The sequence below is a fragment of the Alligator mississippiensis genome, chromosome 16, assembly GCF_030867095.1.
Source record: "Alligator mississippiensis isolate rAllMis1 chromosome 16, rAllMis1, whole genome shotgun sequence".
In the NCBI taxonomy this organism is placed as follows: Eukaryota; Metazoa; Chordata; order Crocodylia; family Alligatoridae; genus Alligator; species Alligator mississippiensis.
The window spans coordinates 1,893,016-1,918,047 of NC_081839.1; the positions used below are offsets into that span (position 1 = coordinate 1,893,016).

Here is a 25,032-nt window from a genome sequence, read left to right on the forward strand (position 1 = left end):
TAGGAAAAACTCCCTCACTGGGAGGGCAGTAAAGCACTGGAAAAGGCTGCCCAAAGAGGTGACCTTCTGAGGTCCCAGCCAACCCTCATTTTCTATATTAGGAAAACCCCTCACGGGGAGGGTGAAGCACCAGAACAGGCTGCCCACACAGGTGATGCAGTCTCCATCCTTGGAGATGTTTAAGCCCCAGCTAGACCAAGCCTTGGCTGGGATGATGTAGCTGGGGCTGGTCCTGCTTGGAGCAGTGAGTTGGATGAGATGTGACCTCCTGAGGTCCCTTCCACCCTCATTTTCTATGATCCTATGGAGGTCATCCTGGCTGCAGCTTGCAATCACCCCCAAACTCCCCCTCTGCCTGAGGAAGTGTGTTTGTACCCAAAAGCTTGCAAAGAACAATTTTTCCAACTATTTAACTGGTCTAATAAAAGAACATCTACCCAACCCAGGGGGGCTGGACCCAATGATCTTTGGGCGGGGGGCTGGACCCAATGATCTTTGGGCGGGGAGCTGGACCCAATGATCTTACAAGGTCCCTTCCAGCCCTAACGTCTATGAAATCTTGTAAGGTCCTTTCCAGCCCCGAACATCTATGAATCTATGTTCTTAGACCAACACAGCTACAACCAGCACCCCTGATCCAGCCAACCCGAGACTCTGCCTATTAAAATGTAGCACCAGCTCTTCCACAGGCACTGGCATCCACGTGTCCTTGCTTACCAGCCCCACAAACGGAGGAGCAAGCCTGCTCTTCTCTTTCTCATTTATACCATGAGCTGCTGTACGGGCAGAGCCCTGGACCCGCAGCCCCACCCAACAGAGCAGGGGCAGACCAGCGGAGCAGCTGGCAGTGCCAGAAGTCAAGAATAATCTATTAATGAGTCACTGTGTTAGTAAGTGAGACAACTTGTTCACAGCATTTCCAGAAGGTGTTATCAGGTCACAACACAGGCATGGCCTGAGGCAGGGCCCTGCACCAAACAACCTTGCAGTAAGAAGGGAATGACATTAAATGGAAAGCAGATGAGCAACAGAGAAGACATTGGAGCTGGCTGCTCTCAATACAAGACTGGAGGGTGGAGAGGACCAGGACTGTGATACCCCATAACCAGTTTTGAAAAGAACTAATGCTTTAGTCTCTACCTATGCGGAATTTGCAGATAATGGCATCACTTCAGCAGTCAGTGTCCAATAACACATTCTTTCTGCTCTGGCTTCAGGTGTCACTGCAATACCGCTGAGGGGTGCAATCGCTCAGGATGGGGGCAAAACTAGTATGCCCCTTTCGCAGGGTCCAAAATGATCCACTTTTTCAGAGGAATTACATTCCACAGAGAAGCAAGCGTTAAAAGACTTTCAGGTTAATTTTGAAAGCAAGGAAGGATGAGACAGAAACTTCCTAGGAGCTAGTCTGTACCCTAGAAGCTACCACCAAGGCCAGTGTAAGGTAGGATGGTTGGACTCCTGAAGCAGCTAACAGAGAACTGTAACACAAATTGCAGCTGTTGTTGCCTCACTCATGTAAAACCAGGACCCATGAGGATGCTAGGCTCAAAATCGAGGAAAACTCCTAAGAATGAGTAAGCCTTTGTATTGTCTGCAAAGTTTGCTCGGGAGAGAAACAGTTAAGATTCCATAAACGGAGGTATTTAAGAGTAGGACTGCTGGGGAGATGATCCATTCAGTCTCTTCCAGCTTTAGGTTCCCCAAACTCTATGTGACGATCTCTTGAAGAAGTAAGCCCAGAGGGTAGGAGTTGGAAACAGGCAGAACCTGAGCTCCCCCCTCACCAGCCCTTTTCCTAACTCTCTGTCTGGCTGAGTTGGAAGGTGGTTTGCTAACTTCTCAGCTCGAAGTTGCCCCATGTGTTACATCTCTGTATGACGCATTAAATGCACGGCTGCAACGCTGCTCTGCTGGCACGGCAGCAAAGCCTCTCAAGGCAGGTACTACGGCATATTCACACAGTCCCAGAGATCGAGGCACTAGATTTCAATTTCGAGAATGAACAAAAATCTACTTTGCATTAAAAAACTAAGTATTATACCCTTGCAGGGGTGTAGATTGTAGCCGTGTTGGCCTAAGGACATAGGCAGACAAGGCTCCTTGAGTGAATTTGATATCTTTTATTAGACCAACCCAAATAGCTTGCTTAATAACTATTCTCCTTGAATGCATTCTCTGTTCTCTGGGTGTGTCCATATCCTTTGAGGATCCTGAAATATGGACTGCCGATGCTGCCCTTAAAACTCCTACATCTTCATTAATGCAGTGCAAGCCCCACCGAGGACAGGAAACCTGAACGATGCTTGTGCCCCAGTTTGAGGGACCAAGTATCATTTCTGTGATGCACGGACTTTGTACAGGCCAGGGCCTTGAACTTCATCACCACAGAGCAAGTCAAGAAACTAATGTAGGTTAAGAAAGCTTTTTTGGGTGCTCTTCACGCCTGAGTTTTCCCTAAGCATTGAGAGGGAATTCTTTCTAGCGGAGCTGCAGGAGGAAATATCTATAGATATCTATACAATGTCTATATATCTACCTATATCGATATATAGACTAGATATAGCTATCGATAGATACATCGAGCTAGTCTGTATATCTATATGTCTATATCTACCTACCTACCTACGCTATATACATATTTACACACAGATGGATATATATTGCATACAGAGATATATCTACGCTATCCACTGTGGTGGAAACAAAGCCTCAGAGAGGACTGCAGCTCCAGTCCTGGACTTGGACCCTATCAATGAATCGGTCCGGGCCGACCTTGAGGCGCCGTGGAGCCCCACGTACCGCGCCAGAGCTCTAGCGGCTACAAAGATGTATCCCGGCAGCTCCAGTTGCGGGACCTGGCTCCCGGCTGACCCAAGAGAAACTTAAAACACCTGTTTTCGGCCCGTTCACGAGCAACCCGAAGGCAAGTGAATGGCGCTAGAGGGACCAGGAAGTCAGCCCCAACGGCTCCCTAGAGGACAAGCCAAACAGTGCTCTCCTCGACCCCCGAGAACGGAGGGGAATCAGTCGGGTTTGTCCCCGAGTACAGCGAACACAGGCAGCCGCGGCAGGAGACAGATTCATTTTAATGACAAATCTGGTTTCACAATCTCTCCCTCCGCTTGCGAGACAGAGCGACTTCGCCCTCGAGAACAACCCCGAGCCGCTTGACGAAGCCAGTCATGGGAGGGGAGGGGGATAAGCGGCACCCCGGATTGGGCGTGGCGCCGAGCATCCTCGGGTCCCCGGCACGTTTCCCGGATCGCCGCGGAGGTCGGGGCCGAGCCCGGCGGCGCCGTCCCTCAGTGGCTCAGCGACTTCCTGCCCTTCAGCATGCGCCGCAGGATCACCTCGATGCCGCTGGCCGTGCGGATGCGCTTCATCCAGCCGTGGGTCCGCTTCCGCTTCAAGTTCTTGGGCTGGTACTCGTTGCCGCGGGCCCTGGTGCGCGCTGGCGGGCAGCCCCAGCCCGGCGCCTGCCCCGGGCCGCGCTGGCAGAGTCCCGCCGGCCTCCAGGCGCTCAGGATGGAGGCGGCCCCCCGGCTCTGCGGGGCCCAGGCCGCGACGGGAGGCAGCAGCGGGAACCTGCGGGGAGAGAGCCGGCGGTGAGGGGCTGCGGGGTCAGGGCCTGGGCCTGGGCCCGGGCCCCGGCCCCGGCCCCAGGCCCTACCTGCCGCCGGCCAGCCCAGCCCAGAGGCGCAGGCCGCGCGCCCACGCAGCCGCCATGACCGGACTACACCGTCCCCCCAGCAAAGCCTTTGCTCATTGGCTCCTGCTGCCCGACCAATCACGGCGCGCGGGGCTGGAGAGCGCAAGGGCGTCTGGGAAGCGGACGTACACGGCGTGGTGGCGCGAAGGATTCTGGGGCTTGTAGTTTCACGCTGTCGTTCCTTGGCTGCTCCGGAGTAGGGGCGGGGCTCGTGGGTTCTTCATTTGGGGATGGGGGGGCAGGACCCCTGAGCTCATCTTTTGGGGATGGGGGGGGGCAGGACCCCTGGGTTTTTCATTTGGGGATATGGGGGGGGGGGCAGGACCCCTGAGCTCATCTTTTGGGGATGGGGGGGGCAGGACCCCTGGGTTTTTTATTTGGGGATATGGGGGGGGGGGGACAGGACCCCTGGGTTCTTCATTTGGGGATATGGGGGGGGGGCAGGACCCCTGGGCTCATCTTTTGGGGATGGGGGGGGCAGGACCCCTGGGTTTTTTATTTGGGGATATGGGGGGGGGGGGGGGACAAGACCCCTGGGTTCTTCATTTGGGGATATGGGGGGGGGGGACAGGACCCCTGGGTTTTTCATTTGGGGATATGGGGGGGGGGCAGGACCCCTGAGCTCATCTTTTGGGGATGGGGGGGGCAGGACCCCTGGGTTTTTTATTTGGGGATATGGGGGGGGGGGACAGGACCCCTGGGTTCTTCATTTGGGGATATGGGGGGGGGCAGGACCCCTGGGCTCATCTTTTGGGGATGGCGGGGGCAGGACCCCTGGGTTTTTCATTTGGGGATATGGGGGGGGGGCAGGACCCCTGGGTTCTTCATTTGGGGTTACCGGGGGCAGGACCCCTGGGCTCATCATTTGGGGATATGGAGGGGGGGGGGCAGGACCCCCGGGCTCATCATTTGGGGATACGGGGGGGGGGGGGGGGGCAGGACCCCTGGGTTCTTGCCCTGCTCTGTCGGGGGTGCTGGGTCAGAGCAGGGGCGGTGGGATCCGCCTGGTCCCCGGTGGCTGTGGGTTCGGGTGCCTGGAGTGGAGGTCGGGTCTCATGGGCTTCCCCTTGGGTCAGCTGAGATCAGAGGATGAAGTTTGGAGCCCAGCCTCTCCGCGGACGGGCTGCTTTCTCCCACCCCGAATTTCTTCCCATCCCACCCCCGCCCTGGGAACAGGCTGGAGGCTCCCAGTGCCTTGCCACTTGCTCAGATCCTCTGTGACCCCTGCACAGCTCCCAAATCATTAGATAAACCAAGCACGCAACAACCCCCGCCTGGATGCCAATGCATTTCCATCGAGTGCCTGCTGGCAGCCGCTCCTGCTGCTCGTGGTGTTTCTCTCTGGCACCGGGCGGCTGATTGCTCGAGCACGTGGCTGCGCCCTCCGAACGCAGCGCACGCCTCTTGAGCACGTCTGCTGTGCGCTGGCACGGGGCCTGCGGCTGGCTAGGGCTGGAGGAGACGCTGCCCTCCCCTCGCTCATGGCCAGACCTCTTCGTGTTGCCATTCAGTCGTGCACTCGCTAGAGATCTGCCCGGAGCAGCCACGCAGCAGGGCTTTTCACTCCTTTGTCCAGCCGGGGAAGAATCAGGGTTTTCCAAGGGCAGAGAGAATTGGAGAGGACCGTGGCCTCCACGGCTCGGCTCCCCACCTGCACAAGTGGGGAGGACACCCCCTGCTCCTCTAAAGAGGCGGAGGAGGTTGGATGTTGGCAGCCGTTTCCCGTTTGAGGTGGAACGTGCACAAGTCTGGTTGCTCGGAGGCCTCCACAGATACATGCTAATGTCATGTGTGTCATAAAATCATTGAAAATGAGGGCTGAAGGGACCTCAGGAGGTCACATCTAGTCCAACCCCTGCTCCAAGCAGGACCAGCCCCAACTGCATCATCCAGCCAAGGCTTTGCCTACCCAGGTCTTAAACACCTCCAAGGATGGAGAGTCCATCACCTCTCTGGGGAACCGGTTCCAGTGTTTCACCACCCTCCTAGTGAGAAAGTTTCTCCTAATATCCAACCTAAACCTCCCTTGCTGCAGCTTGAGCCCATTGCTCCTCGTCCTGTCATCTGCCCCCACCGCGAACAGCCCAGCTCCATCTTCTTTGCAACCCCCAGCAGGGAGCTGAAGCAGGAGAGCATCTATTATTATTACTATTATTATTACTTTAGACTAGATGACGTGTGGAGGTCCCTTCCAGCCCTATTTGTCTATAGCTTCACAAGCTGTACAGTAGCTAAAGATCCCTCTGCCCTCCTCATGGGTGGCTTGTCCTTTTCTTTTACTTCTTTTCCAGAGTAAGCTGATCTGAAGACAAGAATTAGCAGTACAGGCACTTCATATTCAGTCTCGTGTGCGCTGTGGAGGCCCCGGGGCACTGAGTAGAGCGGGCAGGCGGGCTGGGAGCAGGATGGGGGCTGAGAGCTGCACCCTCGAGGGGTCCTGGTGCAAGAGACACCATGCAAGCAAGTGCAGCTGATGCAGACCTGGGTTAAAACATAAATGACTGTTGAAAAGCTCCAATGTTTCGTACCAAAAAAGGGGGTCTCTGGAGGACTCCTTGTCTTGTTTCCAGGGCTCTGTCGTCCAGTGCAGTGCAGCTCTTGCAGCCCTTTTGGTGCATTTGGTCCTGCATCGAACAAGGCGATGGGAGCAGGAGGAAACCGCAGAAGGGCTTCCCCTGCCTGCCCAGGGAAAGGCTCAGAGCACTGAGTGTTTGCAAATGGTGCCTGCTTGCTCCCTAAATCTGCTGCCCATGTCTCAGAGCCAGATCTGCTGACTTTGGCCTTGCAGGGACGACTGCGTGAGAGCTGCATCCATCTCTCTGGGGCAGAAGCGGAAGCACTTTCTGTGTCCCACCTTAACCCTGCTGGCACCCCCTTCCTCTGGATCAGAGCCACAGGAGGTGGCGTGGGAAGCAGACCGGGCCCCAGCCGGCCCTCGGGCCCCCGCAGGCGCATGCAGCATGGGTGGCAAGAAACAGTGCATGCTTTTGTTACTTGTAAGCTGAGTGCATTTGCTCAAAAGTCCTTGAGACACAATGAGACATTAATGTAGCCTGGAAAAAAACCAAACAATTCCCTGCAAACCACTGGCCCGTAGGTGGGAGCTGGACCTGTTTATGGAGAAGCGAGTGCTGGGTGCGAAGAATGGGCAGTCCCAGCCTAGTAATTATTTCCTCTCGCAGGCCTTTGATTCCTCATGCCTGCTCCTGAGTTTAGATGCCCCGGTGTTATATTGTGCAGCAAGACCACCTTGGCAATAGCTGCAGCGTGATTGAATCTGGTGCTGGGAGCTGCCGGTACACTGAGGCGTGCCTGTGTCTTCTGCCCGACCATGTAATCCAGACCGCCCCGCGCAAGAACAGAGCTTTACAAGACACACTCGAGCCCCTTCTGCCGGGAACTGGTTGCCCCTTGCCCCAGAGAGGTGACTAATGATCCCAATTTGCAGAGAAGCACAAAGGGGGGTGATCCTCAAGGTCACGGCCAGCCAGGGGCTCTGAGAGCAGAACCCCAAAGTCCCGGCCCGCCCTTGAGCGGCTGTGACCGCTCGGGCCAAGTCCCTGCCGGGCTTCAGGAGGGAAGGTGAAGCCGCTGCACGGCCACGGCCCCGTGTGAAGCGAGCAGCGCGGCCAGGTGCAAATCTTCCTCATTGTCGTGTCTCCAGTCCACCCTTTCTATAGGGCCTCTTCCCCGTATCCTGCTTCTGGCGGCGGTGTTGCCGGATCTCGCGGTGTTGTTGGTATGGAGGGCATGAGAATCCCCCCCACTGCAAACAAGGAGGGTTTTCCCCACCGGGTGCCAAGGGGGCATTGTACCGGGCCTGCCCCCATTTCCACGCCCAGCGGTGAGGCTAGAAATGTCCCTTTCCTTAGTGAAAACGGAGGGTCTGGTGCATTCAGGCGAATCCCAGACCCGAGGCTCCCCAAAGACGCCCCCAGCCCCACGAGACAAGATGCAGGGGTGGGGGGGTAGGACCAGGCTTTGCAGCAGGTGCAGGCCTGGAGTCTCGGTCCCTGCCAGGAGGGGCTGGTCCAGGCATCTCCTCCCTCCTTCCCCCGCCAAGCCTCGCACCGCAAAGCCGGGCTCCTGCCTCCCTGCCCGTCATCCCAAACCCCTCCTCGCTAGGAGGGACCTAAGGGCTTTTCTGTGGCTCCGGCGCGGACAAGGGCACAGAGCCCCCCGGAGCCGAGCCCCGCTCTGCCTGCCGGGCGGCTCATGGGGAGCCGGGGGGCGGGTGGGGAGCGCAGCCCCCTCCCGGTGCCCGCGGACGATGTGATCGGTCCGGCCTCGGCTCCGTGCGGGCTCGCTCTGGGCATCCGCAGCCCCCGATGAGGTGAGCGGGGCTGGCCCCAGGCCAGGGGGGGATGCGGGACTGGAGGGGTGCCCGCCCGGCCTTATGTAAGCGGCGGTGAGGGGGATGCCCCCCTTTGGTCGCAGCTGCCCGGCAGGGCCCCCCCCAAGCTGGGGTGTGCTGGGCACAGCTGCCCTGCACCAGGCTGGTCCTGGGGGGGCTTTTCCTCCTGCTTTCTGATGGATCCCGCCCCCCTCCACTGCAGGAACGAGGGAAAGGCCGCAGGCGCCTTCACCCTGGGCTGGAAGGGGCTCGGGCGCAGGCTCCGGCTCTGCCGCGCTGCGGGAGCTCGGTCCCCTGCAGAGCTGCTCTTCCTTGCCCTACATTGGCGCCCGCCAGCCTTCCCCTGCCCGCTGGGCTCGGGTGCCCCGGGGAGTCCTGCGGCGCTCCCTGGCCTGGCCCAAGCCCTCGCGGCCCCGCGTTGCTCGGCGTCGTTTGGAGCGAGGGGGTCGCGGGCACCGTGGCCCTGCCGCGCTGCGTGGGCTCCTCTTGCCCTGCAGCTGCTTCAGCTCTGCCGCCTCCTCTCAGCCCATCCTTGCAGGGGCGAGCGGAGCCAACTCCTGGCTTTGCAGCAGCGCTAATCCCTGGGCCGAGGACCAAGCTCTGGCCTGGCAGGCGTTTCTGCAGGGGGAGCACAAGGGAGCTGTGGGGCCGGCCCTCCTGGGTGCACGAGCCCTGCCTGGCCATCCCGCTGGGGCCGCAGCACGTGGCAGAGCCGGGCTGGAAGCAGGTCGAGCGCCCGGCTCTGGGCCCATCTGATCCGAGCAGACATGGGCCCTGTCCTTTGCCTCCCTGCTTGTACCCCTCTCCAGCTGCATGCCTTGGCTCAAGGCATCTCATCCTGCGACTCGAGCACAGCCCCGGGCAGCAGGGTCCTGGGCCTGGGCGGGGACCAGAGCAGGGGGGTCCCAGGGTGTCCCCCCTTCTCGCTGGGGGTCGGGGTGTTGTGGAGCAGGACAGAGCTCCCGGGTGCCGAGGCGCACGTGGCTTTGCAAGCAGCTCTGCAACACGCAGGGAGGCCGTGGCCGGCAGAAAGGGGGACCTGGCGACTGCCGTGTGCCAGGGGCATCTCCTGAAGGAAGGGGGCTGCCCAGAGCCCCATGGATAACTCCCCCCAGCTTTGCTAGGGCACAGCCAGGCTGGGCTGGGAGAACAAATGGGCACTGACAGCCGCCTGGGGTTTAAGCCGCTGATGGGGAAGACAAAACAAAAAAAATCACTGCAGAGACATGCAGCTCGCAGGCTGCCCACAGCTGGAACCACTGCGGTGGTACCAGGACCTTGCATCAGTACGAGGAGGGGATGGTTGCCCGAGGAGCCCGAAAGTAGTCGCAGGTCACATGCATTTGAACAGCTTTCAGGAGACCGTCAGCGCGTGGTTGGCAAGGGGGAAGATGTGGGTCACGGATATGCAACCTGCGTAAGCACACGGGGACCCAGGAGTCCTGGGGCCACGTCCCTGCTCCCTGCCCAAAGCGGAGGCAGAAGCAAGGAGGCCCAGTTCCCAGGTGCAAGGCCCCACATTCCCCGCGCCCAGATGGGACCGCTCCGATCCCCCTGCCGTGTCTGAGCTCTGCCCTGGTAACCCCACGGGGCATCACTCCGCACCCCTGGGATGGGGAGGCCTGGTCCCCTGGAAGCACGCCAGCCCACCTGCCAGGCTGCAAGGGTCACTGCCTCAGGGAGGGAGAGGCTCCCCTCACAGCAAGGCAGCCCCCCAAAATGCCCCCAGTCCAGCCCCACTCTCCACGGGGCTGACAGCACCCTGTCCTGAAGCCCATCGGCATCGATAATCCACCAGCCTTGGCTCCAGCAGTAATGGAGGCGCTCCTGCCATGCAGGGGCTGGAGTCTCCCCAGGTCCCCTGCACAGACAGCATCAGGCTGGAGCAGGGCTGCGGGGGATCGCCCTGCCCTGCAGCTCCAGCTTGCAAAGACCCCCATATACAAGCAGCACCCCCAGCCCCAGCCTGCAGGGACAGCTCTCTTCTTTCCAGCTCCCTGCCTTTCCATCAGGCACTGCCCCTCTCTCCCTGGCATCCAGCAGCAGCACTTCGGTCCCTGCCATAGCCTGTACCCCACCAGCCAGCAGCCCTCCCCTCCATAACCCCCAGCATCTGCAGCCAAGACTCAGTGCCTGCTGGCCTCTTATGTAGGTCAGAGCCTGGCGCAGGGCCCAGCACCTGTAGGCAGCTCATTGCTTGCAGGTGGGGGGGGCTTAGCTCATCATTCATTTAACAGGACTGACAGCCAGGGGTGATCTGGGGGGGTTGCATGTAGCCCTTGCCCCTACTTCATCACGTGCCTGTTTCCCCAGCCATCTCCTGGGGCAGTGGGTTGTTGCTCCCTGCCTTGGGGAGGGGAGATGGACACAGGAGCCCCTAGTATGAGACCCCCCTCTGTGCACAGGCTCCAGCCCACAACCCCCCATCGGTGCAAGGATCTGACCACAGCTGACCTGGAGCTCTGCTTGCATGTGGGGGACTCCCGCCCCCCTCCGGGGCTCTGGCTCTTCCAGGCCCAGCTGCAGCCCCGGAGGCTTGAGCTTTGTGCCGGGCTTGTCCCCTAGTGCTCAGTCCCCGCGGTCAGTAGAGACCTGCTGTTTGCACGGAGGCAGCAAAGCCACCCCAAGATGGCCTACGTGGTCCCTGGGTGCGCTGCTAGCCACGGACCCCTGCACTCGCCCACCCCAAGCCTCCCTACCCCGCCTGGTGGCTCAGTCCCCAGCATTGTGCCCAGGGGCTGCGGTCAGGATTGGGGCGCTCCTGCCCTAAAGTGCTGGCAGGGAAAGACCTCCCCATGCCCCATGGCAGGGCAGTGAAGGGGGCAACCCCACCCTGCCATGTCCTGCTGAGACCTGTGGGGATGTCACTGGGAACCGGCCGTGCCCCTCGGGGACAGTGGAGCCCCTCACCCCCCTCCCCGACCCCCCGAGCCGCTTGTGGAGCGAGTGCATCTCGGGCCTCGTCCCCGCACCCGGCCGTCTCCCATGCCCGGTGTCTGCAGCGTTTAGATGTTTCCACGTTGGCACTGTCATGGCAGTGCCTGGAGCAGGGTGTCATGATGACCTCTCTTTCCATGCTCAGCCCTTCCCCGTGGTGCATCTTAGGCTGCTCATCCCAAAACCAAGATCGGCCCCAAGGAGAGCTGTCCACCCACCCATTCAACAGGGGTTTCCAACCGCAGGAGATGCACCCCCTCCTTTCCCAGGTTGGGGGGCTGCACACCAGACCGTCTGCCATGCTGGGCCCTGGCTGTGAAGCCCCCCACTCTCCCCCTGCTTGGGCAAGGGCTGCATCTGCAGGGTGCCCGGGCGCCGGGCAAGGGCAGAGTGCCGCTATGCGCGATCCAGGCACCAGGACCTTATCCCCTCCAGGCCCACGCTGTGAGGTGCCAGGCCTGGGCACTGCCTTCTCTCCAGCACCTGTAAGAGCGGGATGGGGCCTGCTGAGCCCGCTCGGGGGTCCTGGGTGGGATGGAGGCTGCTGGACATGACAGCCGGACTTGGCCCTGCTGGCACTGGAGGAGCCAGGGCAGGTGAGGGCACATGCACACCTCTGAGCAGCTGCCCATGGCAGGTCTGTGCCCATCTCATGCAGCTGCATGGCTCCCCTGGCCTGGACAGGGCCAGATCCACAGCTGGTGCCAAACCAGAGTGAGCGAGGGGATCTGGGCACAGACAGCAGCTGGCACACGTGCCCCCCTAACTGCTGTCCTCCCCCCCGCAGGAAGCAGCATGTTGACCAGCATCACTGATGGGATCCTGTGTTGCCTCACGGGCAAGGCGACCAGCGCGGTGGGGCCCCTGGACAGCGTCGAGTCCCGCGATGGCTTCAGCTTCGTGGAGGTGAAGCCAGGGCGGGTGCTGCGGGTGAAGCATGCCCTGCCAGCCCGGCCCAGAGAGGAAGCGGTGCCCGAGGACCCCGCGCCCGAGCGGGGCACGGTGCATTGCAAGCGTAAGATCACCGTGTACCGCAACGGGCAGCTGGTCATCGAGAACCTGGGCGATGCCCTGCGCGCCGAGATCCTGCAGTGCCCCAACGGCACCGTGGAGCCGACCGGCACCGTCGAGCTGGAGCTGTCCGATGCCGCGGGCCAGGCCCCGGTGCCCACCCCTACCCGCGAGGCGGTGGCCCCCGGCCGGCAGCGCAAGCGCAAGCCCAAGAAGGTGGTGAGCATCGACTGCCAGAAGCGCATCACCAGCTGCAAGGGGACGCAGGGCGACATCGTGCTCTTCTTCATCCACGGCGTGGGTGGGTCCTTGCACATCTGGAAGGAGCAGCTGGACTTCTTCACCAAGCTGGGCTACGAGGTGGTGGCCCCCGACCTAGCTGGGCACGGCAGCAGCTCCGCGCCGCAGGTAGCGGCCGCCTACACCTTCTACGCCCTGGCCGAGGACATGCGGGCTGTCTTCAAGCGCTACGCCAAGAAGAGGAACATCCTCATCGGCCACTCTTATGGGTAAGGGTCCCCCAGATGGGGCAGTTTGGAGGGACTGGGCCCCCACGGTCCCCGTGCCCAGCCCTGGAACCAGGGGGACTGGGGCTTCCCGACTAGACAGGCCATGGGGGTCACAGGTTGGATCGACCGCCTGGCCTGTCCCCACATCCTGGAGGGTCGTTCCTGAGCTATGTGGGGTGGGGTGGGGGGGTCTGGGGGCAACAGCACCCCCCCCCCAGGTGCTGCCCCTGTATGGAGGGAGCTCTGTGGGGGCAGAAGAGGAGAGCTCTGCAGAGCCCATCCAAGCCCTGGCTGCTCAGGGGCCATTAGCATCAGCTGGGGTGCATCCAGCCAGCTCCAGACCCACGGATGCCCCCCAGCTGACCCAGGCAACCCTGCTGGGAGCTCCAGGGGCTTGTCCCCCACCCTGTGGGGGAGCCTCTGGGGCCCGTGCTCAGCTCTGAGCATGCCCTGGACCTCAGGACCGGTGGCACGGAGCTGTGCCCAGGCTTCGGCGTACAGCCAGGGAGGTGCCTCCAGCTCCATCCCTCCAGGCAGGGGCAGGCCTGGAGCTTCGCCCAGCAAGGCTAAGGCTGCACTCACAGCCATGCCAGCATCCAAGCTTGCGCTCCCCCAGCACGGCAGCCCTGGCCGTGCCCTCAGCTAGGAGCCCAGGCCGGGCCCAGCCCTGCCGGTGACCCCTGGTGCAGGGCTGAGCAGGGGGGTGCCAGGGCTGGGGACCCGCTATAAATAGCCATAAACCCAGGAAAGCTGATTAGGTGAGGATTGAGCAGGTAGGGAAGGAAAGGGAGCTCTTAAAGGAGCAGTGCCCCGGGGTGCAGCTGGGCTGGGAGCAGGATGGGGATCAGGGCTGACGATGGGCTCAGAGCTGCACCCTCCAGGGGTCCTGGTGCAAGAGGCACCGTGCAAGCAAGTGCACTGCATCACGGTTGTGCGAGCTGGCCCCGCTGTGCTGGGTGGCAGCAGCTCCGTGCCCCCCCAAGAGCCTCTGCATGAGTCTGAGCACTGCATGCCTGGCAATGCCCCGACCCTGGGGGAGCCCTGATGCCCCCACCACCTGGCTCAGTGCTCCCTTCTCCCCCACAGCGTCTCCTTCTGCACCTTCCTGGCACACGAGTACCCAGACCTGGTGCACAAAGTGATCATGATCAACGGCGGGGGCCCCACGGCGCTGGAGCCCAGCCTCTGCTCCATCTTCAACATGCCCACCTGTGTCCTCCACTGCCTGTCCCCCTGCCTGGCCTGGAGCTTCCTCAAGTGAGTGCCCAAGCGGGGGAGGACTACCGTGGGGGCTGGTGCGGATGCCTCATCCTTCACTGGGAAGGAGCGGAGGTGCCAGGACCGCAGGCTGCCTCCCTGCCCGGGGGGCTGAGAGCAGCATCCCTGGGGCTGGGGATGAACGGGTCCCCTGACCCTGGGCAGGATTGGGGCCAGGCAGGCCCGTGGACCTAGGTCCACTGCCCAGCTGGAGCCATGCCCGCCCTCCCGTCCTACCCCGTAGGGCCGGCTTCGCGCGCCAGGGTGCCAAAGAGAAGCAGCTGCTGAAGGAGGGCAACGCCTTCAACGTCTCGTCCTTTGTGCTGCGGGCCATGATGAGCGGGCAGTACTGGCCGGAGGGCGACGAGGTGTACCACGCCGAGCTCACCGTGCCCGTGCTGCTGGTCCACGGCATGCACGACAAGTTTGTCCCCGTGGAGGAGGACCAGCGCATGGCCGAGGTAGGGCCCCGGGGCTCTTGCAACCTGCCCCATTGCCCTCCTGGCTGCCTCATTGGGCCTGTGATGCCTCCTAGTGTCCAGAAGCCGCGTGGCGCTCTCCCCGGGGCCGAGGACGGGTGGGATCAAAGGGCGCGTCCCATTCCCTGCAGCCCCATCTGGGTGCTCGGCGCCTCCCGGGCTCACGGCCGCGCGGTGCCGTCTCCCCGCTCCCCAGATCCTGCTGATCGCGTTCCTGAAGGTGATCGACGAGGGCAGCCACATGGTGATGCTGGAGTGTCCCGAGACCGTGAACACCCTGCTCCACGAGTTCCTGCTCTGGGAGCCCGAGACGCCGGCCCAGGAAGGGAAAGGAGGGGAGAAGAAATGAGCCAGCCTGGGAGCGGGGCCGCCCCGACCAGAGGGACTTGGCACGAGCACGGAGGTCTGGCTTGGCCCTGGCATGGGGGCTGCAGGGGCAGGGCCCGGAGGGCACAGGCCAGAGGAGCCAGCAGACCTGGACGGGGGGCAGCCACCCCAGAGCCCCTCCATCCCCTTCCTTGGCAGCATCCCCCTCCCCTGTGCCGCAGGGCCCTGCTCCCGGCACGGCGGAGCCCGGCGACTCCTTCAGCTGCAGGGGCTGAGATCAGACCCGCTGCGCTGCAATAGCGCAGGGAAGGGGCTCTCCCCTCCTGCACCCACAGGCCAGAGGAGGACAACACCCACGAGCTGGCTCCCAGCACCTGGAGCTGCCTCCAGCCGGGGAAGCGGGTGCCTGCCCCCAGCCTGGGGGGCATTGGCTTCCCCAGCCGGCGAGGCCTTTCCTGGCTACAGCTGATGGCAGCAGCAGCGGCCCACCCCCTGCCCAGGAGGCGTGCAAGGAAGGGGGGTTCAGCATGCACGGGTGCTGCGGCTGGCGGGGGGAGGAGGTGCTGTCCGACCTTGGGAACAGCCTCGGAGCTTGGGGGTGGGGAGGAGGGTGGTCCATTTGTGGCCCTGCCAGGGGCTGGGGCGGTTTTGCACCAGCTGTGAGGAACCCCTTGTCCAGCCCTTCTGCAACCAATGGGGGAGACTCCCAGGAAGCCAATTTGAAGCCCCCCTGCCCCAGGTCAGCCAGGCCATGCGCCGAGGATGCAACGCCCCCACTCACGTCACCGATCACCATCACCCCCGGACGCCAGCAGCTCCGACAGAGACCCCGTCTAGCTCGCTGCCGCAGGGCCCAGGAGAGCGGCGAGGCGGCGTCCTGGCACTGTTGACACTGGAGGTCTCTGCCCGGAGGCGCCGGGAGTGATTCATGCCGGGAAGGGCTGAGGAAAATCACTGCAGAATAATAATAACCACAAGAGACAATCACCTGGGGCCTGCCCACGCGAGCTCTGTGCGCCGCCCTCCGTCCCGGGCTGTCCGGAAGGGGCAGGGAAGGGCTGGGCTGCAGGACGAGGGTGCTGGTCCATGCCTGGGGATAAAACCAGTCTCCCCAGGGGCACCTGGTTCGTACCTGGAAGCCCTGCTGCAACCTCCCTGCGGCTGCCCTGAGGTGCCAGTCCTCTGCACCGCATGGCCCGGGACGTCCACCTGAGCCTGAGTCCCGCCAGTGGCCCTGCCTGTGCCTGCATCCAAGCAGCCGGGAGCTGCACTCGGAGCCGCCCGGCAAGGCAGAGCATGTGGTCACGGCACTGCCATTTGTACAGCTCTTGGCATGCAACCTCATTGGGGGCACCAAGGGGCCTCATCCTGCCCTGGGCAGGTCTCGGCACTGCACCTTGGTGCCTGGAAGCAGGATACAGCACCCCGAGGTGTCCGTCCGCATGCCCAGGGCCTGCTGGCACCTATATGTGGAGCGGCACCCGGTCCACAGTTGCAGAGGCCGGGCCCGACGGCCACCAGCCCCAGGAGGCAGGTGGACAGCAGCCGGGCAGGCCGGCACCGCTCGCTGCCTGCCCACAGAGAGCGCCGGGTCCTCACCGACAGCCTGGCCGCGGTTTATTGCATGTTAGAAACCCCCTGGTCAGGGGAGATACATAAAAAAAGGAGCAGCGCAGTACAAAGCCACCGTCCCAGGCCAATGTGCAGAAGACAGTAGTGCTGACCCCAGCCCCGCCAACGTGCCCATCTCCACTGAGCGCCCTCGGGGCAGCGCGGAGCAGAGGCTCACGTCTTACTGCTTCAAACCTGCCCCTTGAAGGCAGGACAGCAGCTGTGGGGACCTTTGTGTCCGGGGGGGCCAAGTGCAGCTTGGTGCCATCCTCCAGGAAGTGGCAGCCTCATGTGCTGGTGCCCCCAGCCCTAGCAGCAGGATATGTCCCCTTCCCTGGGGCTGCAGCTGCCCCGGGGACATGGGGTGAGGTATGTGTGGCCAGGGGCTCCTCACTGCCCCACCTGGATGTCGGCAGGACGCAGCTGCCGCTCCCCCTCAGCCAGGAAGATCTGCAGGGCCCGGTGCAGCAGGTGGACGCCCAGGCGCCGGCGCCGCCGCGGGGGCCAGCCGGCCGCCACGCCGTAGCAGTTGCCCCTCTTCTGGTTCGTGAGCATCGCCAGCCCTGTGGTGGGAAGAGGAACGCGCCGGCTGCATCACAGGGCAGGGCCGCCTCGGCGGAGGGCTGGCACGCAGCCTGCACCCCACCCCGGTCCATCAGCAGACCCCCGCTCGGGCAGGCCGGCGTGGGATCCCCTGGGCCTTACCAAGGGCATCCACCATGCAGGCCTCCCGCGTGTACGCCTCCACGGGGATGACGTTCTGGAAGCAGTGCACCGACACCACGCCCTGCCCGCCGGCCCAGATGTCCAGGATGTGCCGCACCTTGGCGCAGGCCTGGGGGGCACGTAGGCAACGCTCAGCACCTGCCGAGGACGGGCCAGACAGCCTGTCCTAGCTGCTCTGGGGTCCGTTCCTGGCGGTTTTCCCCCCTCCCGCAGCCCAGCTCCCAGGACTGGCATGTGCCCCACACCCCCATCCTAGGAGATGCAGCCTCTGGCAGCTGCCCCGGGATGCAGTGCAGTGGATGAGCCCCGAGGCAGGACAGCCTCATGCACCCTCTCAGCTCGGGGTGCCAGGCTCCACCTCTGCCCACCCCAAGGCAGCCCCTGACCCCATATCAAGTGCTTTATGTCCATACCTGCTTCTTGCCCCCCCGGTAGTGCGCCAGGGCCTCGTAGAGGTGGCTGTAGGGGCGCGCACGCTTCCCCTTGCCCACGTAGAAGATGGCGCGGACGAAAGTCTGGAAGCGCTCGGCCGGGCTCAGCGCGTGGCAGCGGAGGGGCAGGTTCTGGGTCACCCTGCAAGGAACCCCCTGCTCAGCTCCACGCAGTTCGTCCCCAGCTCCCCGTGTCATGCAGCCGTGCCCAGGGATACCGCCACTTCCCAGGGGACACGAGTCGGGGCACATCTGCTGTGGCTGGCACCTTGCTCCATGTGCCACCTGGATCTTCCTGATCGAGATAGCACACATGCTCCCTACCCCCCTCCCAGGTCATGATTTTGGGTAAACCCCCAGTCCCATCCCGGGATGGGGCAGTGAAGCCGGGTCAGACGGAGGCTGCAAACGTCCGAGTGCCAAGCTCAGAGTGGGGAAGGGGAGCTTCAGGCCCGGCGTGACCGCGGGATGCCCATACCTGGGGTCTAGGAGCAGGTAGTTGAAGCTGGACTTGAGCACGCCCTCCCGCCACTTCCGGGCCTTGTCGGGCTGGTCGAACTGGGCAGCCAGCGCCACCTCGTCTGCCTGGCAGTCGGGGATCTGCAGGGTCTCCAGTGCTGCCGACAACTCGGGGCTGTGTCCTGGAACGGCACGAGACACCCCGTTCCCACCGGTAGAGAGTGGGGAAGAGCGGGGAGGAAAATACAGCGGTCACTGGCAGCTCAGGGCCCCCGGGAGCTCTCTACGGCGGGTGTGGTGCCCGCCTGTTGGGGCTGTCACCATCCCGGGCTCTTCCCCAGAGGCACCGCAGCAGCTGGATCACATGCCCGGGCGCTGCCTTCAGGCCGCTGCACAAAGCAAGGTGCTCCCAGCTGGCTTCAAAGTGGTTGAGACAGGTCTGAACTACACCAGAACGCGAGCAGGTGCCCCGGGGCTTGCTCTGGTTTCCCCTGGCCCAGCCCTGGAAAGGCAGCAGCAGTCTCCGAAGTCTCTGGGGCAAAGTGATCTAGTCGGACCCAAGTCCACCCCGGGGCGGAGGCTGCCTGCAGTCCTGGGGCTGCTCCTGTCAGCAATAACCGGGGCAAGAGGGAGCTTTGGTTTGCTCTGCAGACGATCGCAGCTTCCCCTGCAACCTGGGGCCCTCCGAGGCGGTGGCACTCACCTGTCGCACCCCTGCCGGCTCGGGCCCCGGGGCTGCTCTGCAGCCTGTTGAGCTGCCGCACGTACAGGTTGCGTGTCGAGTCCGTGACCGGCCCCGGGTCGGCCCCCAGCTTCCGCAGCTTCCGCAGCAAGGCCTCGTCGGAGCAGGCGGGTGCCGGCGGGGGCCGGTTCTCCTTGGCGCCCCGCTGGGACGCACAGGCCCTCCAGTCGTAGATGATGGTGTCCTCGGAGCTGGTGTCGGCGCAGCAGGAGGTGTCGTCCGTGGGGGGGACGTGGCGCTCGATGAGGGCATGACCCTCCTCCTCGTCCAGGTAGAGGTACTCCACCGCCTCGCCGGACCCGTGGCTCACGGGCCGCCCGCCGGGGGACAGCGGGATGCCCGGGCCGCCCGTGTCCGGCACTGGGCTGAGCCTCCCAGAGCCAGGCGGTGCCAAAGCAGGCCTCGCGGCAGACAACCTGCTGAAGCTCACCCGTGAGCGCGACGACGGCTTCTTCCCACCCAGCTGTGGCCCGTCCAGCCCTTGTGCCAGGCTCTGGCTGGGCTCCCCACTGCCCAGCTTGCTGCCAAACCAGTCCTGAGTGGAGGTCGTGGTGGTGGGAGGCCCGACGGGAGCCCCCAGCCCCGGGCACTCAGTGCAGTCCTCCTCCGTCAGCCAAGAGCTCTCTCCTGCGCCTGGAGGGGAGCTGGGGGGGGCGGCGGTACTGGGATGCTCCATTCTGGGTGGGCATGGACCAGCGGTTTCGGGGGCGAGGAGGCAGGTGACCCCAGCAGGGCTCTGCAGCGCAGTGGGGTTGGTACTGGGGGCACTGCTCTGCCCAGGTGCTGCTGGCAGGCTGGCGACTGGCAGCAGCACTACGGTCTCATCCAGGCTGCCCGACCCTGCTGCTTCCCAATAAGAGGCACGTGTGCTCTCCAGGAGCCCCCCAGCCGGGCTGACTGGCATGTGGGATGTCTCTGGGGGTCTCCGGACTCTCTGGGGCCGCTGCGGCAGCTCCAGCGTCTCGTCAAAGAGGGAGGAGGAGGAGGAGCTGTTGCCACGTGCCGTGGAGGCGTTCAGACGACTCTTGGTGCGGGGTGTGATGTGGCAATGCACCGGGCATGGTGGTGATGAAGAGGACCTCGGCGTCCCAGTCGAGTTGGCAAAGGTGGCGCTTCTGGGAGTTGAGTCAAGGCTGCCCAGGCGCTGGAGCAGCAGGGTATCGGCTTCGCTTTCTTCCCCATCAGTGCTTTCTCCAGCCCTGCTCAGGGGCACCGTGTCCGCCGTGCCGGCCGTGGCTCTGCTCAGGGGCACCGTGTCCGCCGTGCTGGCCGTGGCTCTGCTCAGGGGCACCGTGTCCGCCGTGCCGGCCGTGGCTCTGCTCAGGGGCACCGTGTCCGCCGTGTCCATCATGGCTCTGCTCAGGGGCACCGTGTCCACCGTGGCTCTGCTCAGGGGCACCGTGTCCGCCGTGGCTCTGCTCAGGGGCACCGTGTCTGCCGTGGCTCTGCTCAGGGGCACCGTGTCTGCCGTGGCTCTGCTCAGGGGCACCGTGTCTGCCATGCCGGCCGTGGCTCTGCTCAGGGGCACCGTGTCCGCCGTGCCGGCCGTGGCTCTGCTCAGGGGCACCGTGTCTGCCATGCCGGCCGTGGCTCTGCTCAGGGGCACCGTGTCCGCCGTGCCGGCCGTGGCTCTGCTCAGGGGCACCGTGTCTGCCGTGCCGGCCGTGGCTCTGCTCAGGGGCACCGTGTCTGCCGTGCCGGCCGTGGCTCTGCTCAGGGGCACCGTGTCCGCCGTGCCCAGGTCAGAGCCCCTTGCAGACAGACCCGATGCCTGGCTCTGGCCTCCCCTTCGCCCCTGCTCACACCTGGGGCTTGCCCATGCAGCTGGGCTGTGCTGTGTGCGTAGCTGCCTCCCCTCTGGCTGACCCAGCGTGGCCGATTCTGCCGTACCCAGCCTGCAGTCCCCAGACGGGGCAGCTCTCCCCGGACCAGAGCCCTCAGCGCCCAGATCAGCCAGGGCCAAGCGACACGGTGCCCGAGGCAATGAGAGGCGCGTGGCTCTGTTGCTCCCCTGGCGAGGGTCATGCTCCACGGGCTCTGCATGCTGCGGTGTTTGGGTGGGACGTTGTGACCCCGCATGGCGGGGAGACGGACTGTTCTCAGTGCTGCCCGCGTGCAGCACCAAGGCTGGCTTTCCAGCAGGCCTCAATCCACCACTTTCTCCAAAGCAATGGGCACCTTGGCAGACATCTCCTGCGCTCCCTCCTGCCACCTCTGCCAGCTGCGCCCGGGAGGGGGGCACGTCCTGCACAAAAGCCCTCCCCAAAGCCGGCGTTTTTAAGCTCTGTCCCTGGGGGCCAAGCACCAGCTGCTTGCCCGGGCACTGCCATGCACTCCGGCCAGTACCCCATGCACCCTTGCTGGCCGGCCTGTCTCTCCCAGCCTCCGCGGGATCAGACGCTTCCACGGTGCTGACGTAGCACTCGCTGTCGCAGCTGCTGTACCGGCTGCTGCTGCTCTCCAAGGGCCCGGATGAAATCTCGGGTGCTTTCTCCAGCGATGCAGGGACCATCACCGTTTTGTCCAGGTCATGGAGGGCGGTGGAGTGCGCCCAGCAGAAGAGGTATGCATGGTCGGGGGACGTGGCATCCAGCCCCTCCCAGTCCCCCGTGGTCGGATCGAGGAAGCCATCCGGCTGAGCCAGGCTGTGGGGCACGGGGCAGGGCTCCCTTGTATCCCAACTGCTGTGGGAGGGAAGCGGGCCATGGGACTCGCAGGGACTGGCACTGCCCGGCGTTCGGCGCGTGCTGCCAGGCTGCCGCGGTGAGTGGACGACCACAGTCTCATCCAACGGGGGGTCCCCCGCACGCAGCGCTGCCCGGGAAGGCAGGTCCCAGCCGCTGCGTGCCATGTGGGCAGTGCCAGGGCTGGAGGATGCCAAGCTGTCCTCAGCCTCTGCTGGCTCTTCCTCGGGGGCTGCAGGGAGACTCCAAGCCCCTCCCTGAGGTCCATTGCTGGCGGAGAGCAGCGTGCTGCACAGCACCGGCTGGGGCAAGGCCGGCTGGCCATGGGTGCCCGCGTCCGGGCGGATGGAGAAGCAGAGCCACGGGGGTGGAGGCTCCAGCTGGCTCCGGGGAATCCCTGCAGCATCTGGAAAGGTGACATCCAGCCCTGTCTCCCTGGGGCTCCCGTCCGGCAGCCACTTCCACGTGCTGCTTGGTGGGGCCGAGCTGGCTTCAGAGAGCCGGGAGAAGACGCTGCAGTCCATGCTGTCAGCGGTCACGGGGCAGGGGGGGCTCCCGGCTCTGCCCGGCCCATCGGGGCTGACTGCAAGGCAGAAAGGCACTTGCTAAGTGACATTTGCGACGCTAGGGCAGCAAGCGGTGACACGAGCACGTGGTGCGTGGCTGGCGTCTTCCAAGAAGGCCCGGCCGGCTCTGCCACAGAGGGAGATTCCCCTTAAATGGCATTTTGCACGTGCTTCCCGTGGCAGCCAGCCACACTGGCGGGAGCAGCAAACCTCTGGCTCCCCGCAAGCCCCGTGCCCTCTCGGAGGTCCAGATGATACTCACACTCGGGCCGGCGCAGACACACGGGCCAGGCCCGGGCACGCTGGAAGTCCTGCAGGATTTGCACACACATGGTGTTGCCTTGCTCCGTGGCCAAGTCGATGGCTCGGCTCCCATCCTGGCAACAGAAGGCACCGAACGTAAGAGACTCCGAGCCCCGCGCCTGCCCCGCACCTCTGGGACGCCCTAGGAAGCAGGGGCCTGCTCGGAGCGGCTCCAGCCCAGCCTAAGGCTGGAAGGAGACTCCCCTTTTATGCAGGTGACAGATTTTCCAAGCCAGCTGGGACCTCTCCTAGCCCTTCACCCAGGGCCCCACCATCTAGGCCCACCCGGCTGGGGCCGCAGCCTGGCTTTCAGCGGGACCTAGTCTGGACTAGCTTGCTGTGACAAGGCATCCACCGCAGTCCCAGCGGCAGTTCCTGGGGTTGCGGGTGCCTGGCGCTCACCTGGTCTTCAAGGTCGGGGTCCCCTCCTTTCCTCAGCAGCAGCTTCAAGCACTTGTAACATCCCCAGGAGGCTGCTACGTGCAAGGGCGTGAGCTCCTCGGCAGACCTGCAATGTGCAGCACTTGGCTCAGGCTTCCGGTGCCGTCTAACATGCCACAGACCGGTGGCGCCCACCCTTCCAGATGCATGGTGCGGGGCTGGTCCGTGGGCCGGATCCTGAGCTGTGTCAGCCCACGGGTCGAGCCCTGTGCGCCCGCTCAATCTAGCATCTGGCCTGCCAGAGCACCCCACGGGTCCAGAACCGGGGCAGCAGGGGAGCAGCTGTTCACGCTGCCACCGCACCCGCGCTGCAAAGCTTTCTGACCCGCGGGTGACACGGCTCTGCGGGCTGGTCTTGCACGAGACGAATGCCTAACACCCACACGCGGATTTGGCCCCAGGGGTGCGTAGCAAAGACAGATGTTGGGAAGCTGCCTGGGCAAAAAAGGCAACTAATTCCAGGTCAAGGCAGTACCGCGAGGGGGCAGGACCCCCCGTTTCACCCAGAGCCTCACGCTCCCAGTGCCCCACCACCCCAAACCCAGTGGCCACCGCAGGTGCGTTGCAGAGGGGGCACGGCGCCGCCCTGCCTCACCTGGCGTTGGGGTCCCCGCCGTACTGCAGGATGAGCTGCAGGCAGCGCACGCCGCTCTCCCGCTCCTTGCCCGCGGCCAGGTGCACGGCAGCGATGCCCTCGGGCAGGACGAGGTTGGGGTCCGCGCCCTGCTTCAGCAGCGCTTCCACCGCCCTGCAGCGGGAGCACGGGGTCACTCGCCACTCGGGGGAGAGCTGCCGATGGCCCCCCGGGGAAAGGGCAGCGTGCTGACTGCCCAGGGCAGGGGCACGGGCACCTCCGAGGATCTCGGTTCGTTCCTGCTGAGGTCCCAGGACCTCTCCTGACCCCTCAGCATGCAGGCCCGCCCCGGGCAGGGACCCATGCACTGTGCCCACATCAGGGCTGGCATCCATGGGCACAGCAAAGCCCCCAGCAGCTCTGAGGGCAGTGCGGGGAGCCAGGACCACCCCTATCCCACCGGGCAGGGCCTTTGCAGGGAGCGTGGGTTCTCTCGGCGGGTGTTTGAAGGGGGGGTCTGGGCTGCACGGGGGCAGGGGGCCGCCCCTTCCCATGCCCTGAGCAACTCCCAGGCAGTGTTGCCGGGCGTGTGAGAATCATCCTATTTGTACGATCGTTTTGACCGTTGCACGAGGAGCAGCGCTAGTAAAAGTGTCCAAAAAGTCTGAGCATTTTTGAGGCAGCTCGTTTAATCTGCAAAACCCGAGTCATTCTCAGGACCGAGCGGACTTCTGGAGTCGCCGGCAGCATTGCACGATGGCCCGCCTCGAAATAAAGTCGGGCTTCAACCGTGATGACCCAGTTTGCACTCGCCGCCAATGGCAGAAGCCATATAACGTAAGCACGAGGGCCTACTTGCACGCTTATTTGCATATCTTTGCAGTGCACCGTGGCTTTTTAGCAAACGGGATCATTTGGATAACGATAATTTCATATTTAAGACTTGGCACGGCTGCTCTGGGCAAGCCCAGGCAGCTCCCAGGCTGTGGCCCCGCCCCTGGCTCCAGTGCAGTGCAGTGCAGCCCTTCCAGTACACTGCATCCCCCCAGTGCAACGAGACCATCCCCAGCCCCGGACCCCACTGTACTTGTGCAGGGCAATCCCCCCCCCGCCCATGCAACCCTCCCATGCAATGCAATGCAATGCAATGCAATCCCCCCCGTGCAGTGTAACCCCTCCGTGCAATTCAATCCTCCCATACATTCCCCCCCCCCCCGTGCATGGTATGCAGTGCAACCCCCCTCGCGCAGGGCAATACCCCCCCGCAATTCAACCCTCCCATGCAACACCCCCCTACAATGCACCCCTCCCCCCGTGCAGTGCATGCAATGCCCCCCGCTCACGCCGCCTCCTCCTCGCCGCGCAGCGCCTCGCAGAGCTGCGCCGCCAGTCCCGTCATTACGGCCGCACTTCGAACGTCCCGCCCTGCCCCACTGCGCCTGCGCGCCCCGCCCGCTCCTCATTGGCCACTGCTGCAGCCAATAGAGAGCGAGGCTGGGGGACAATCCGCCGCGGAGTGGCTGGGCTGAAAGGAGCGAGCCCTCGTAACCTCCCCCCGCCCCTGCGCTCAAGGGCCCACGGGTTCGAGTCCCGACCCCGCCGGGGCAGGACCCAGCCTCTGCCTCCGCTCCCACAGCAGCCCAGAGCCCAGCCCTCGCCCGTCTCGGCACGGGGGGGGGGGGCACAAAGAGGCCTGGTGCTGGTGGCAAGGAAGCCAACCCCAGTGCAACGGGGGGGGGGGCTGCGCTCACACGGAGTACTGGCCCCAGTCTGCTGCTCCCCAGGGGAGACGCGGCACCAGGTTTCCACATCCATTAAACGTGATGCAAAAACCTGAGTCCTGCCTGCATCCTGCAAGCAACACCTCGACGCACGGAGCCCTGGGGACACAGATGCAAAACGCGTGCCT

General features: G+C 63.7%; 3 protein-coding genes across 5 annotated transcripts; 1 reads left to right on the forward strand and 2 right to left on the reverse strand.

The window, feature by feature from the left end:
• Positions 1–3,071: 3,071 nt before the first annotated feature.
• On the reverse strand, positions 3,072–3,782 carry MRPL34 (mitochondrial ribosomal protein L34). Its single transcript, XM_006272137.4, has 2 exons — positions 3,674–3,782; positions 3,072–3,588 (listed from the first exon to the last, which is right to left on the reverse strand). Exons 1-2 carry the CDS (start codon positions 3,727–3,729, stop codon positions 3,306–3,308), a joined length of 339 nt encoding a protein of 112 aa, XP_006272199.1. The 5' UTR covers positions 3,730–3,782; the 3' UTR covers positions 3,072–3,305.
• A 4,019-nt stretch (positions 3,783–7,801) lies between these two features.
• Positions 7,802–15,142, forward strand: ABHD8 (abhydrolase domain containing 8). The gene is made up of 5 exons (XM_006272119.4): positions 7,802–8,045; positions 11,791–12,523; positions 13,610–13,780; positions 14,025–14,241; positions 14,456–15,142. Exons 2-5 carry the CDS (start codon positions 11,799–11,801, stop codon positions 14,606–14,608), a joined length of 1,266 nt encoding a protein of 421 aa, XP_006272181.2. The 5' UTR covers positions 7,802–8,045; positions 11,791–11,798; the 3' UTR covers positions 14,609–15,142.
• Positions 15,143–16,186: 1,044 nt separating this feature from the next.
• On the reverse strand, positions 16,187–24,547 carry ANKLE1 (ankyrin repeat and LEM domain containing 1). Of its 3 annotated transcripts, none has more exons than XM_059719554.1 (9): positions 24,467–24,547; positions 23,145–23,297; positions 22,511–22,616; positions 22,068–22,182; positions 18,517–21,645; positions 17,833–17,995; positions 17,337–17,496; positions 16,903–17,061; positions 16,187–16,760 (listed from the first exon to the last, which is right to left on the reverse strand). In XM_059719554.1, exons 1-9 carry the CDS (start codon positions 24,520–24,522, stop codon positions 16,485–16,487), a joined length of 4,317 nt encoding a protein of 1,438 aa, XP_059575537.1. In that variant the 5' UTR covers positions 24,523–24,547; the 3' UTR covers positions 16,187–16,484. The 3 variants fall into 3 exon arrangements, with proteins under 3 accessions (XP_059575537.1, XP_059575535.1, XP_059575536.1); XM_059719552.1 differs by having other exon boundaries at positions 18,517–21,822; XM_059719553.1 differs by having other exon boundaries at positions 16,497–16,760; positions 16,903–17,032; positions 18,517–21,822.
• Positions 24,548–25,032: the final 485 nt, after the last annotated feature.